We start from the raw sequence: 13,523 nt of genomic DNA, 5'->3' as shown, positions 1-13,523 counted from the left end.
TATATATATATATATATATATATACATATATATATATATTTATTTATTAAAAAGAAAAGAGGATTGTCTCACATTCATCACACCGTCGACATCTTCAAGTCCACAAACTTGAGTATCATCTCGCGATAATTGAAGTTCGTACAGAGATCGAGGTAATTGGAGGAGCCGGCTGCGCTCAGCACCTTCTGCGGCAACTCCTGGTAGACCACGCTGTAGACAGTATTGCTGGATGTGGGCACCTTCGCCAGGGTCTCGCCCTGATACGTTAGATGATAGATGTAGGGGGCCGCACCGGCCGCAATCACGCGTTCCTCGTAAATCTCCGCCACGTGAATACCTTGATCGGCCAGATCGAAGATCGTCGCCGCTTCCATAGTGCGCATATGCCACAGTGACAGGCTGGGTCCACCTCCGCATAGCTGAGACATCAACAATTTAGTAATCACTGTAAATTGTAAGAGGAAAATTACAACCATTATTATACGTACCAGCCAATCCTCGGTAAAATCTACGGCGCCTATCCACTTTCCCAATCGCGGCCGAGCAACTTTATCTACTAAATGCGGCGTTAATATGTTAGTATTCTCTCTCTTGCGTAAATCCCATAATCTTACAGATCCGTCTTCGCTACAGGACGTGAGCTGATTACCCCTGAAATTTACAGTACCTTTCTAATTATTGTTTATAAGACAAATGTAATTTAACCGTGACTTACTCAATGTGGTTAAATGACACTTACATTATGGCAAGGCAGTGAATATAATCGCTATGGCCTTGCATGTCCCTTGAAATTTTTCCATCCTCCAAGTTTATGATGTATATATTATTATCTCCACAGCCGGTGTATAATAATTTATTTGACTTTGAATACACCATGTAATTTACATCTGGCTTCTCATAACTGTCTCTGTGAAGATGATTTATTACTTTTGTCTCAACACACAGTTATAATTATGCACAATTGAAAATATAACACCACTAGCAAACACGGTACTTTGTATAGATATTTTTATTTTTGCTTACTTGTTAGTTGGAATTTGTATGCTCCACGACATTTTACTGTTGGGAGCTTTGCTGGAAGTCACCATTTTCCAGTCCCATCCTGATATCTCACCACGTGTTCCTATCACGAGGAAATCTTCTGTAGGCAACATACAAGCAATCTGTTGGTGAGAATGTGCAGTAAAGCAATAATTGGGTCCTTGAAAATCATTTTCTTCTACTTTGTTGGGCCCTAAGGTTCTTGATAGGCTGTTTAAAAATATTTACTTCATTAAATAATGTAGAATATTTATTTTACCTTTTATCTTTTAAAGAACATTTTAGAGAAGAACAATGCATAAAATACTTACTCAAACACTGACACATCCCCATAAATATTGCCAGCCAATAGGTAATTTCCATCGGGAGAAAAAGTCTGCGATAGTACAGTGTTATAATATAACTTTTGTTCCATAGTGCTTGCCATTTCTCGTCAATTTGTTTACGTACAATGTGAGGTTAGGGGAAGTGTAACCTATTAATATAGATTAAATCGTATCAGAAGATATTTTATGATTTGTGAGAAATGAGCAATAATTTATAATAAAAAAGAAAAGGCACCTAGAGCAATTATCTTAAAAGTATAAACTGTGCAAACACGATATAGTTATTTGAATGCGAAAGCTGGAATAACTTATCGTAGAACTGCACTACGATCACAATTCTCCGTTAAGGACTGTGGCGCCTGGTAACGGATACTTTGGAACGTAATGTTTTTATCCTAGATTTGAACCATGTTTAGCCAAGACTTAAACCAAATCCTCAACAAATTTTCCCACGAAACCGTAAGGTGACATCAGGCAGTCCGTTAGTCAAAGTTATTTATTACATTCCAAGTGTAGTACTCGTATATATTTTTTAATTAGATAATATTGAATAACGGGGCAATTTCTACCTTTTTATATTACAAGATCTCTCCCTGATACGAGGTTAAATTATTTTGTTGATAATCTAGGCGGCACAAGATTAAGATAATTCAATTGAAAAACACGAATGTGTAATTTTAATCTTTTTTTTTTCTGAATTCCGCATAATTTCCGAATAAGCGCAACACGTCGGACGGAACGCGTCCCTGCCTCTATTGTTACTACGTTAATCAAACGTTTTGTTTGTTATCGTCGTCGCTCCTTCGATCTCGTCTCGTCTGCGTCTTCCTGTGTGCAAGAACCGCCGTATCGTTCATAAATTGTGGTACGGTTCTGAATGTGGCTCTTTCTCGCGAAAGAATAGAGAAGGACATCGACGTAGCAGACCGGATCACTTACGTGTCCGGTAGATCAATCGGGACATCCTGTTTGCTGAGAATCATGCGCTTCGCGAACGTATAAACGCGTAGCGCGCTCGCTGTTCTGTGCTACCGTTCGATCGCTCGATAAGCGATAGTGTAGGTTTTGTGGTATTTCTTTTTTTTTCGTGCGACTTTGTTCACTCCGCAAAGAATTACAGCAACTTTATCGCAAGAAGAACGAGCTCGCCCCCATTTCCTTTCTGTGGCCGGCCAGCGTACCAAAAGTAAGTGATGTGACTTTTCGTCAGCCGACGGCTGTAGAATGTGCGCGCGAGAGTGAGTGAGTGAGTGAGTGAGTGAGTGGAATAACGATAATATATAAAATTATTAAAACATATAGGAGGGAAGCTAAAATGATAGAGAGGTTATGTTTGCAAGAAACTTGCGGATTGGATGATGTGTAATAGTGCGAATGGATATAAAGTTTATATATACGCATGTGTGTGCATGTGTAGGATGGCGTGTATGATAAGCAGAATGACGTATGAGATTATATATCCGGAAAGAGGGAGTTGTTATTGCGATATAATATTTAGCACCTTATGAAAGTGGCCAAGTAAATAATAGGAGGAGACGTACAAAGAAAAGGAGGGATCAGAAACTAGGTTGGTGCGACACAAATTAATGGTTGGATCTCTGCGTATGTATGCGAATGAGAATGGATACAACGTATGTGTTATTTTGTGTACCTGTGTGTATATTTGCAATAAAGTGACGTACAGGTTGACAGAGAGGGGAATAAAAAGGAGGTGGTTCGTCGTTTCGGATGAATACTTCTTTTTTAAGAATTATCTTTCTTATTGGAAAGAAATCAATTAAGACGCTAAAGAAATTCTGTTGAATTGAAAACGTAAAACGACGTAATAACGTTCAAGTGTAACGACATGTTTAACGAGCATTACAAACGGAATGACGTGTAAGGTTATAAGACAGGTGGGAGAAGAGAAGGAGGGGGCGCTTATTTTCGTCCTTGGGCGAGCTTTCCTGGAACGAGGACGAAGGACAAGGGAGTAATAAAGAATACATCTGTTAATTTATCGATTAAATTAACTTAAGGAGAGTCGTAATTAAAATAAAGAGTTGTAATCGAAAAATGAATGCCATGTGTTGCGATTTTTAGAAGAAAAAGGGACAGGGAATGTGACAATATATGTGAGAATAGAATATTATAATGGTTTGGTAGATTTGTGTGTATGCGTTTTATAATTCTTCTTAATTATAATTCAAGTTCAATGATTTCACATATTGATTGCACATTACTTGTATAGGAAACTCAGAAGATGAGAACAAGGGAAGAAGCAGGTCCTTCAAAGCCGTCCGGGTCTGCGGAAGAGAAGGAGAAAGAGAAGGATGACAGGATGTTTGAATGTAACATCTGTTTGGACACAGCCAAGGATGCGGTGGTCAGTATGTGTGGCCACCTGTTTTGGTAAACATCCCGTTCAATTTAATAAGTGGAACAGATTTAAGAACACCCGTGACAATCTCAGTAATATGAGTGATAAAACTGCAGTTGGCCATGTCTGCATCAGTGGCTAGAGACCAGACCTACCAGACAAGTCTGTCCAGTGTGCAAAGCTGCTATAAGCAAAGATAAAGTCATTCCATTGTATGGTCGTGGTGCTACAAAGCATGAGGATCCGAGGTAACTTGTCTTTTTTCTGCCAAAATTCAAAGTTATCGGCAGGATGATTCAATAAATTTAATTTGCAATTCTAATTTGTGATTATTCGTTTGTTTTATACACGTTCAATAAAATATGGGGGTTGTCTTATGTACAATTCAGACTGACTCAATGAAACCCATTGCTCTTCAGGAATAACGTACCGCCACGTCCGGCCGGTCAAAGGTCAGAGCCTGAAACCAACGTTGGCTTCTCTGGGTTCGGTTTCGGCGATGGATCCTATATGTCGTTCGGCATTGGTACTTTTCCTTTTGCTTTCTTCACTTCAACTTTTAACTTCGGAGAGACACGACCAAGCCCAGGTAACGTTCTTCCTCCTAACGTAAGTCATTCGATTTTTCAATTATGATCGAAGGCAGTTTTAGATCCGCGATTTACAAGAATCAAATTATCTTCTAGCTCCCAGGGGCACACCGCAATATGAAGAGGAACAATTCTTATCCAAGGTATTTCTGTGGTTGGCGTTGATATTTATTTGCTGGCTGCTGATGGCGTAACGTCTACTAAATCACGTCTGTCTGCCCCGTGCAATTTGTACGATTTTTACGTAACCGTGTTTGATTCATAATGTTTGATCACCGATGCATCTCTTGGTCTCTATCAGATTGTAAGTCAAATTCTCTTCAAAAAGAAAAAAAAATGTAGGTCTATTTATGTGTGTCTTTCAGGGGTGATTAAAAAATTACGATTTATAATTCGTTTCTTCCTACTTTTATGTCGGAGAAGTAAATACATTCTCTACAAACTGTTTAATATTTTGTTGATAGTTTTACGTACTTCGAATAGGTCGATTCTTTTTCCAATTTTGAACAACTCTGATATTTCGATGTATCCATTTTATGTAATATGTATATAAATATATATTATCTGTAGAAGAAAGCGCGTAAGTTGCCATTCAGTATATTTCAAGAGTATACTGTATAGCTTGAAAGTGAAGATTCAGAGAACGGATATTATTAAGAAATATATATTTAAGAAACTGCGTACACACATTTTCTGCGAAAAACTGTGTGCAAATATTCGAACAATGTATATTGTTCTAGAGAGTTTAAGCTTATAAAGTATAAAATGTAATATATAATGTGCGATATAAACGTGAATTCTGGCGGGAATTATCACCAGAGTAACATCATTTTATTCAGTTTTTTGTTGTTTTCATACGTTTTTCGATTTGATTTCATCTGCTGTAAAGACTTGTAATTCCGCGAAGTATGGCTTTTGTAAATTATGATATGAATTGCGAATTGTTTTACTTAATATATTTTACAAGAAACCCTTTAAGTGACAAAAGTGTGCTGTGCATCCTTTTTCATATTTTTGATCGAGAAATAAAATGAGAATAATTTATCAGCGACTATCATTTATTCGTACATGCTGCTACATTGTTTGATTATATATTTTTAGAATCTAACAAGATGATTGGTAAAAAAATTGCGAAAAAGCGGAATTAACGCGATGGTGGGTAAAAAAAAAGGTACATATCTAGTTTAATATAATAAAGCGATTACAAAGTTAGAAAATTATTCGAAATGAATCGTATTTAAGCGTAAAGGACCTCACGTGCATAATATACAATTCCATCCTATCGTGGATCAATTGCTTTTATCACAGATTGTAGCTCTGCAGGGAGATACATAATACATATTCCCTCCTGTCCTTATTAACGCAACAAGGTGACGACAAAAGACGACAGTTAGTCAAAAGATCGTCAAATTGTTCACTATTTTGTGCGATACACCAGTTACACTTGAGATACTATTAGAGTGTGCTTTTATATTAAGATATTAACAGCTTGTTGTGAATATATGAATATTCTAGAAATTATTATCAAATATACATAAAGCAGCGGAAACAAGTTGCAAGATATAACAATTTTCGTACTTATACACTACTGTCGAAAAATAATGAAACTTGAATAAAAACTTTTATATGATTTAACAATATATGTTAAGTCATACATACATTGTGCATTTTGTATATGTTTATAAAGTTAAAATTATTTATATATATACTATACTGCATATTATGAACTTTTATTTCAAGATAAATTTGAAATTATTTTTAAGGTACTTGCTCACTACTTTATACTCCTACATTTTTCGACTTTAGTGTAAATGGTTTCTTAAAAATAACTTCTCTCTTCCTTAAGTTATTTTTGACCAGTTTCGACAAACTATGCTCTGTATTTAGAGATCTTACATTTCGTCTTTGTTATCTTTGATCTTTTTGGTGAAACCTTTGGAGACTAGCAAATCATTGCACTCTTCTCGAGTCAAACTGGATAGCACCAACCTCTCCACTTCCTGTAATATTTTCAATAAGTTATTCTATTATTTGTTAATACGTATCAATATATTAATATATGTATTATTCTACTTCTTCATGCTCGTTGAAAAATACGAGTTCTGGAACTGCACCCTGGATGTGCTTGAATTCCACATTATTGCTATACATATTTATTAAGGAAAGAATAAAATTTTGAGAGCATAGAAAAATGAATGATATAAAAGCTCACTTTGGATGCCTACTTTTATGCTCATCCATTCTTTTTTTTTGCGTCTGTATATATAGAAGGTATTTAAAATAAGGTCAATTAGCTCATGTGTTGTGCTTCAAAATATAAAACAATAAAGTAATAGAGTTGCCAATCAGAAGAATAATATAAGGCAACAAAAATGACATCGTGAAGGATACTATTGCGGCAGATCTTCGAAGATGAAGTGTTTGACATCGGGCAGCCGGTTGAGTGAACAGCCGCTACAACTCTGAAAAATATGCAGAGAAAATAATAAAACGATATTGCTAAAGCCAGCTTGTTCAACATATGCACGATCTTTCGATATATGAAACATCATTTGAATGACAAGTATCTGGCGAAACTGATAACAAATGGAATGCGACATGACAATGCCGAAAACTTGGCAGCACGGGCGCGACATACTTGACGAGTTTGTGTATATAAGAATAAATTAGCGTAAATGCGTGAAAGCGTTACCTCGACTTTCGCGGATGCATAATATCCGCTCGCGGAATTCGCGAGGGAAATGAAAGATAGGGCGAGTACAAGCACGAAGGAATAGCAGACAGCCGCGGTGGGCGCCATATTTGTCATTCGATTTCAAGGCGGAAAATGAAAGCGGTGGCTTCTAGTACTATCAAGGCGTTATCTCATGATAAAGATCCTTCGGTGAATCTGAAGATAACAATAACACCGATACTATCGACGGTGTATTCGCTCGTCGCTGAAATAACGATCAACTTCACTTTGGTGTGGAAGCATGTAAATGATGTATCAATGAAGAATACGGATTAACAAGTGATGAGAGTGAATAAAACATTACAGTGAAACGATAGATTAAGCAAGCGTAAGAAATGACAATAATCTCGACTGATAATTTGTTGCATGAGGCTGATCGAAAGTGCCCACACTGATTCTGCTGATTAGGTTAGGTTAACGAACATTCTACACGTGTTTTCGTAAATATTTCAAATCATGTCGTTCCATTACGAAAGAAGGAATACAAGAGACGGGAAGGTAAGTTGAGCAGGCGCGAAAAATTATGCACAATGATATATAATAATAGATATAAGAGAAATTAAGTGATAACAAACCCCTTGAGAAGTTCCCAACAAGTTTTCAAATTTCTCTTCCTCCAACCGTATCATTTATAACTCTTAGTCAGTTTTAAGTGAAATTTTCGTTGTAATTAATAAATACACAAGATTTCTACTTATATATTTGTTACGTTTCTTTATATTTGTAAAGTGATTTTCTGATGGACTTGCAATATCTTGCAGGAAAATATGGAGGACATCACGTCAGACTTTGCATGCTTTAAGATATCTGCTCTGAAGAAAGCAGCGTGTATTCCGATGGCAGAGATAAAAAATGTAACACTCGGACCTCAGTCTATGGTGAATAAAAGTGATACTAATGATAAGCTGGAAAATAGTCAGGATGAGCAGAATTCCTGTAATATCAAGAATCTGCAGAAGAACAATGCGAGTCCTAAATATCATACAATATCAACTTCAAATGGTATATCCTTCTCAGTCAAGAAGATCATTCAAGAAAGTGAGCTGCAAAGAAAAGAAGAAGTTAGAGTAAGTTAAGTACTATGCAATAACTGGATGTATAAATAAAACTCAACATTATCACATGAATATTTCTTTGTTAATAAGCATATATCGCTATCACATACTGTTGTAATTTTTTAATGTCACAATTAAAATTATTAAAAGTATTTTTATTATAACGTATAATGATAAAATATATTCGTATATTGGTTTTTACACTACATTGCAGAAGAAGATGGAGCACCGCATCCAACGTATGAATGAAAACAGTCTTGCCATCAAAGAAGAAATGGAGAAGTTGCGTATGTTGATGGCACACGAACGCGAACGCAGAAACGCGGAGAACTCGGCGCATATCCTGGCTGAAGAAGAGCGTATTGCCAAGGAGGAAGAGATGAAAAGGCGACACGAACAGCAGTTACATGCACAGCGCGTTCAGGAGCAAAAAGAGAGGTTGGAGCGTGAAATGGAGGAATACAGAAAACGGATGAAAGAGAAAGAAGAATTGATGAAAGCTATAGTGATTCAGCGTGGTCACTTCACAGCTAAATATTGTGATATTGTATCGTTATCTAAGACTTGCAAGGATAAGCATGCTTTAAATGTATTCCTCGCATCAAACGGAGCAAGGATCAAAGAATTCTGCCAACAAATTGAGGCTATAGACGAAAAAATCAGAGTAATTATCAAAGAAAGCATTATTAAATATTTGTTGACAAAATATGCTATCGGATTGTGATTTATTAAGAAATGGTCGTAAATTTTTCAACCAGTCTTTTGGGATCTTGCTTTTGAAAATTCGGTACAAGACTCTGCGAATTGTTGCTTATATTTTTTTCTATACTTCTTGTATAATTACATTTCTGTTTCTTTTTTTTTTTTCGTAGAACGGAGACGTCATAGCTACAGATGTGAATTCTATTGAAGTTTTGGTTCGTCACATTGAAGACATGCTAAGTTTATTTCGAATGGAGATGGGTTTGTAGACTTTTTATAAACGTCGAGTACTATCTTGCGAAGTGTCGTTGTATATATTTTGTATATCGTAGAAAGAGCAGACGCTCAATACGAAGCGGAGTTGGCTCGAAAATCGCAAATTGATAACGAGATTCAAGCTCCGGTCGCGCAGACTGAAAGTACAACGGTCGACAGAGTGGCATCTCTTCAGCAGCCTGCTGAAAGCTGCGATACTGTGGAAAAAGAGAGCGTCAATGCGACAACGAGTCAGGAATTAACTGTAGCTGCCTCACCAAGCGTTACTAACGCGCCGATTGAACCGTCCGATCCTAAGCCGGAAGAAGCGTCTAAGGATTCCGCAGAAGGTATCAACCGGTTGCAATGTGACTGTTGTAACACTTGATTAATTCTAAGCGGACGAATCAATTAGTGTATTTTTATGTTGTTCACTTATAGACAGTCCTTATGAATATGTCGACTACGAGTCATTGAGTATTTATGACAGAAGCCGGCAATTTCTAGCCGCTTATAAACAGAGTTATGTAGATTTCCTACAATCGCCCGATACAAAAAAATTCCGCTTCGAGTGCCAGAAAGCGATTAATATTCCGGTGAATGCGATTGCCGGCACTAGTGAGCAGCATTTGAGAGATAAATACGAGAGGCTGCAGAGTCTTTTAATTGGGAAATCGGCCCCCAATGTGACACAGCATCCGCAAGGAATGGCTTTCTGCAAGGATTATCTAGCGACAAAGATAGTGGTACGTTATTTTTCGTCGATTTCGGAAACTTCTCCTGTATATGTAACATTTTCAGAACCAAGGCGAAACGCTGGTATCTAGCAAACCGGAAATGGCCTTTCCTATCGCGGCTATAATAGTCGCTCTCTGGAACGAGCATAACGATTTCGGTGAGCTGGTCCTGGCGCATCTACATGAAGCGTGCCCTTTCGTTGTACCAATCTTCCCGTTGCGGCAAGAGGGCCAGTCAAATGAGGACTATTACAAGTCCCTTGGCTGCAAATATATCGAGGACGGTACCTTCGAGAAGCAGGATAAGTACTTGAAGCGAATGTCGGGCTTGATGAGACTTTACGTGTCGATTACCGTCACTGGGCAGAGAAAAGGCGTCACCAAGACTCATCCTCATGGTCTCCAGTACGCCTGGCGATGGTTAGCAGCTGTCTTGAATATCGGTAAGAAGATAATAATCAATATATGTCTCACTTCTCTTTCTAAGTACAATTTTCATTTGTTACATTTATTTCTGGAATTTGCAGAACCAAGGGCCGACACGTGCGATCTGTGCGCTACTTTGATACTGGACATGCTTGAGGTAGCCGGGAACGTGCTGTGGAGTGCTTATCCAAGTCAGTTTCGCAAGTTATTGGTACTATTAGCGGGACAATATTATCCCCGTATGCAGAACATAATGGGCACCGGTGGTGGACCTCTGATGCGGTTAGAGGAGTTCCTAACCGATGCTTTGACGAAGGGCACTATTCGTCACGCCGACGGAATGCTTCCACCTAGCTTCTGGTGATCTCGTCTTGCGAAATATTACCTAGTATATGACGACTTAAACACAAGTTATACATTTCAACGTCTCTAGTAAGCCATATAGGAACGTTTCGAATTACTTTGAATGTTATTCTAGCAATGCTTGAAGATGTCGATTATCAATTATGCTCTAGCAACATGACAGAATTGAGAAGAATGAAGGAGAGAGAATTGATATTTTGAAATTTACCTTAGTGGAGTATCATTGTTATTTAACGCTGTCTTTTTCGGCAAATTGTACAATTTACAAAGCGATTTTGATAATATATATTTTACGTATTGCGAGGCGTGAAGAAACAGAGCGGGCATGCTCATCAGAGGATATGAAATCGGGGAACGAGGGATAGATAGATAGATGGAAAGAGCGAAAAACGCTTTTCAAATTAGATTGTATATATATATATATGTGTGTGTATAAGTCGACGATGAATTTACAAATCATTATTTATAGGAAAAAATATCGATACTTTATAATAATCCAAGATTTATTCTATGTCACATTTTTCCGTAAAAGACAGTCTTTTGTTTAAAAGATTGGAGACGTTGATCATGTCGAATTGGAATGCTGGTCGTTGGTTGGCGAGTTCTGCAAACGGACGAAAGTCCCACCGACCATTGGTCCCAATTACGGCCGATGAAGACTTCGACCGGACGCATCGCTCGCTCTAAGGATCATCATCGAATCCATGACGAGTCATCCGATTTCTTCTGAGAACTTTGTCGGCTTTTTTTCAGTTTATACAAGCCGTATAGTCGAAGTTTCGTCTTCGAACATCGGCAAACTTAAGAACGGTGTCGGATTTTTAGTTTAGTAATTTAAGTAAGGAGCGCCGAATGCGATATGAATTTAAGCGAACGGGCATCGATCTTGAGAGAGAGAGAGAGAGAGAGAGAGAGAGAGAGAAAGAATATGAAAAAAAAAACGAGAGGTAAATTTTCGAAATGCTACTTCAGGGAAATGACTCCTCGCTCCTCCGCCAATGCGCAATAAAGATGCTTATCGGCGAGCATACGAAGAGCTTCGAGATTTGTCGAGATTGTGGTAAAAATACGGGTCACCATTTTGCACCAGCTTCCTCATTATGTAGTTCTCGTATTATCGGAAAACGGAAATGAATAAGTAATAGAAAGTTAATATCGTATGTATAAAATATGAAATTGCGAGATTGATATTTTGTTTTCTCGAGTGTGACAGAAACTTGAAAAAAAGAAAAATCGTTGATAACTGTACAGCTTAATTATAAGTTAAATAACGAAGAGAGAGAGAGAGAGAGCACACTGTGTAAAGATGAAAAGTGAGAAAAAAAAGAATAAACAAGAGAAGCAGAATTTCCACCGACGTAACGGTCTCAAAATCCATCTTCACAGAATCCGCGAAGCTCCTCGAAAGCATCGTGACTTCCAAAGCGATCCCGAGCGATGATCCCCGCGATAAATGCACTCACTTATTGAAAACAATCGTCGCTTTCCCCGAGATGCGGTTTTTCCGAGCGATCAATTACGAGAATGAATCGTCAGCCGGCCGGCGCGATATCGCTTGTATATTTGACTCGTGTTATCGCGCGAGTCCCTCACGAATTCACGTGTTACGTAAATTCGTACACAGCTCCGCGTGTACCCGGGCCAATTAACGGCCGACGTTTTTATCGCAGTGTCACGGTTCAAGGCGGTCGTCGTCGCGACGCTGATGTTCCAAAAAACCGTGACTTCTTTTTTCCTCCTCGGGAGAGATCCCTGCAGAATTATAGTCACGCAAACGTTAATACCGAGAGAAATAATGTTAACAGCGGGCCGGTCGAGTTGAATGGAGACATATCGTGTCACAATCGATCGTCGGTTATGCGTTTCTCTGCCGGAGAGAAGGATCGTTTAACTATATAGCCTCTTACCGGGCTTTATTGTCAAAGGTATATAGCTACGCAGTCCAAGTGTGTTACTTAGGCGAACGTCGGAAAGGCGTTCTGACTCGCGCGATGTATTTCCGTCGATGAACTCGAGTCCACGAGTCATTCTCCGGACAGCGAGCGAGCGAGCGAGAGAGAGAGAGAGAGACAAACGGACTTTGTCCTGATCCTTCGTTAGTTACGGCAGGATGTAACGACGCGATTTCGTAATCTCATTTCAATCGTTCGGAAAGCATTCGATGTGGAAGCATTCGACCGGCAGGTTCGAGACGATCAACGCGATGGATTTTCGACGAAGGGAAAAACGAAGCGACAGGCATATTGGAACAAGTGTTTCTCGCCAAATCTGGCACGCGGCATAGTCGGACTAAATTACCGCTTTCCTGAATTTCTTTCCTCCGCGCGTACGTGCTAAGCAAATCTCTCTTGTTATCGGTCATGGTGTCTTCGCGCCGAGATTATTATCAGAGTCTGTGCCGAACTCGCATCCGGTTGAGTAAACACGGATTCAAAAGTGAAGAACTGGATAGTCTGTTCTTTATAGCTGAGTTTGCCGCGGTAATTGAAAAAATTGACATACGCGTTGTACGTACGGGATTCTTATCCGCTAATTTCTTAAACTAGTGCGACCAAACGGACCATCTTCCTCACACAAAGTCACAGTTATATATCTGTTTCTCTTCCGAAAGAACAGACCTCGCATCGATCCGCGATTGATTTCCGGGTCCAGAGGGGTCACTAATTGATGCGTTTTTACAAACGTCACAGTGAAGACCCACGCGTTTGTCTTGCGAACAAACTCCCTCTCTCTCTCATCGGGGGATTTAAACGCGACGTATTGAATGTATCGTTAGTGCTGAATTAATTATCCTTGAATCATGCGGTGACGCATTTGACACGACCGTCTAATTCTCAGCCGGTGATAACGTCATGTGATAATTCGAACAGCCGGCTGACTGAGAAAGCGATCACCTGTCGATCAAAACGATTTATCTCGCAAAAAGTCGCTTATT

The 13,523-nt window shown here is 38.7% G+C and overlaps 4 protein-coding genes across 8 annotated transcripts in view; 2 read left to right on the top strand and 2 right to left on the bottom strand.

The window, feature by feature from the left end:
• LOC106744129 (THO complex subunit 6 homolog) overlaps positions 1–2,084 on the bottom strand; it is a 4,079-nt gene extending 1,995 nt beyond the window's left edge. The window contains exons 1-6 of one of the 2 annotated variants that reach the window (XM_014618598.1): positions 1,937–2,084; positions 1,353–1,516; positions 1,024–1,251; positions 740–907; positions 489–651; positions 73–419 (exon numbers count right to left, since the gene is read on the bottom strand). In XM_014618598.1, coding sequence (XP_014474084.1) covers positions 78–419; positions 489–651; positions 740–907; positions 1,024–1,251; positions 1,353–1,468 — 1,017 coding nt within the window. In that variant the 5' untranslated portion in view covers positions 1,469–1,516; positions 1,937–2,084 and the 3' untranslated portion in view covers positions 73–77. Of the gene's footprint in view, positions 1–72; positions 420–488; positions 652–739; positions 908–1,023; positions 1,252–1,352; positions 1,517–1,602; positions 1,721–1,936 lie in introns of those variants that run through there. The other variant, XM_014618597.1, reaches the window with a different exon arrangement.
• Positions 2,085–2,343: 259 nt separating this feature from the next.
• Positions 2,344–5,360, top strand: LOC106744130 (E3 ubiquitin-protein ligase RNF185-like). Of its 4 annotated transcripts, none has more exons than XM_014618599.1 (5): positions 2,344–2,553; positions 3,598–3,758; positions 3,843–3,974; positions 4,146–4,315; positions 4,413–5,360. In XM_014618599.1, exons 2-5 carry the CDS (start codon positions 3,610–3,612, stop codon positions 4,508–4,510), a joined length of 549 nt encoding a protein of 182 aa, XP_014474085.1. In that variant the 5' UTR covers positions 2,344–2,553; positions 3,598–3,609; the 3' UTR covers positions 4,511–5,360. The 4 variants fall into 4 exon arrangements, with proteins under 4 accessions (XP_014474085.1, XP_014474087.1, XP_014474086.1 ...); XM_014618601.1 differs by lacking the exon at positions 2,344–2,553 and adding an exon at positions 2,590–2,934; XM_014618600.1 differs by lacking the exon at positions 2,344–2,553 and adding an exon at positions 2,941–3,339.
• Positions 5,361–6,162: 802 nt separating this feature from the next.
• LOC106744131 (selenoprotein M-like) lies at positions 6,163–7,138 on the bottom strand. Its single transcript, XM_014618604.1, has 4 exons — positions 7,009–7,138; positions 6,708–6,778; positions 6,390–6,459; positions 6,163–6,316 (listed from the first exon to the last, which is right to left on the bottom strand). Exons 1-4 carry the CDS (start codon positions 7,123–7,125, stop codon positions 6,209–6,211), a joined length of 366 nt encoding a protein of 121 aa, XP_014474090.1. The 5' UTR covers positions 7,126–7,138; the 3' UTR covers positions 6,163–6,208.
• Positions 7,139–7,261: 123 nt separating this feature from the next.
• LOC106744144 (nucleoporin GLE1) lies at positions 7,262–11,515 on the top strand. Its single transcript, XM_014618631.1, has 8 exons — positions 7,262–7,548; positions 7,812–8,117; positions 8,320–8,769; positions 8,978–9,068; positions 9,140–9,412; positions 9,504–9,808; positions 9,864–10,242; positions 10,327–11,515. Exons 1-8 carry the CDS (start codon positions 7,507–7,509, stop codon positions 10,587–10,589), a joined length of 2,109 nt encoding a protein of 702 aa, XP_014474117.1. The 5' UTR covers positions 7,262–7,506; the 3' UTR covers positions 10,590–11,515.
• Positions 11,516–13,523: the final 2,008 nt, after the last annotated feature.

The sequence above is a fragment of the Dinoponera quadriceps genome, unplaced genomic scaffold (assembly GCF_001313825.1).
Source record: "Dinoponera quadriceps isolate SergipeBrazil2010 unplaced genomic scaffold, ASM131382v1 scaffold1290, whole genome shotgun sequence".
Lineage (NCBI taxonomy): Eukaryota > Metazoa > Arthropoda > Insecta > Hymenoptera > Formicidae > Dinoponera > Dinoponera quadriceps.
The sequence above is the reverse complement of the archived record's forward strand: the minus strand, read 5'-3'. Positions and strand labels throughout refer to the sequence as shown.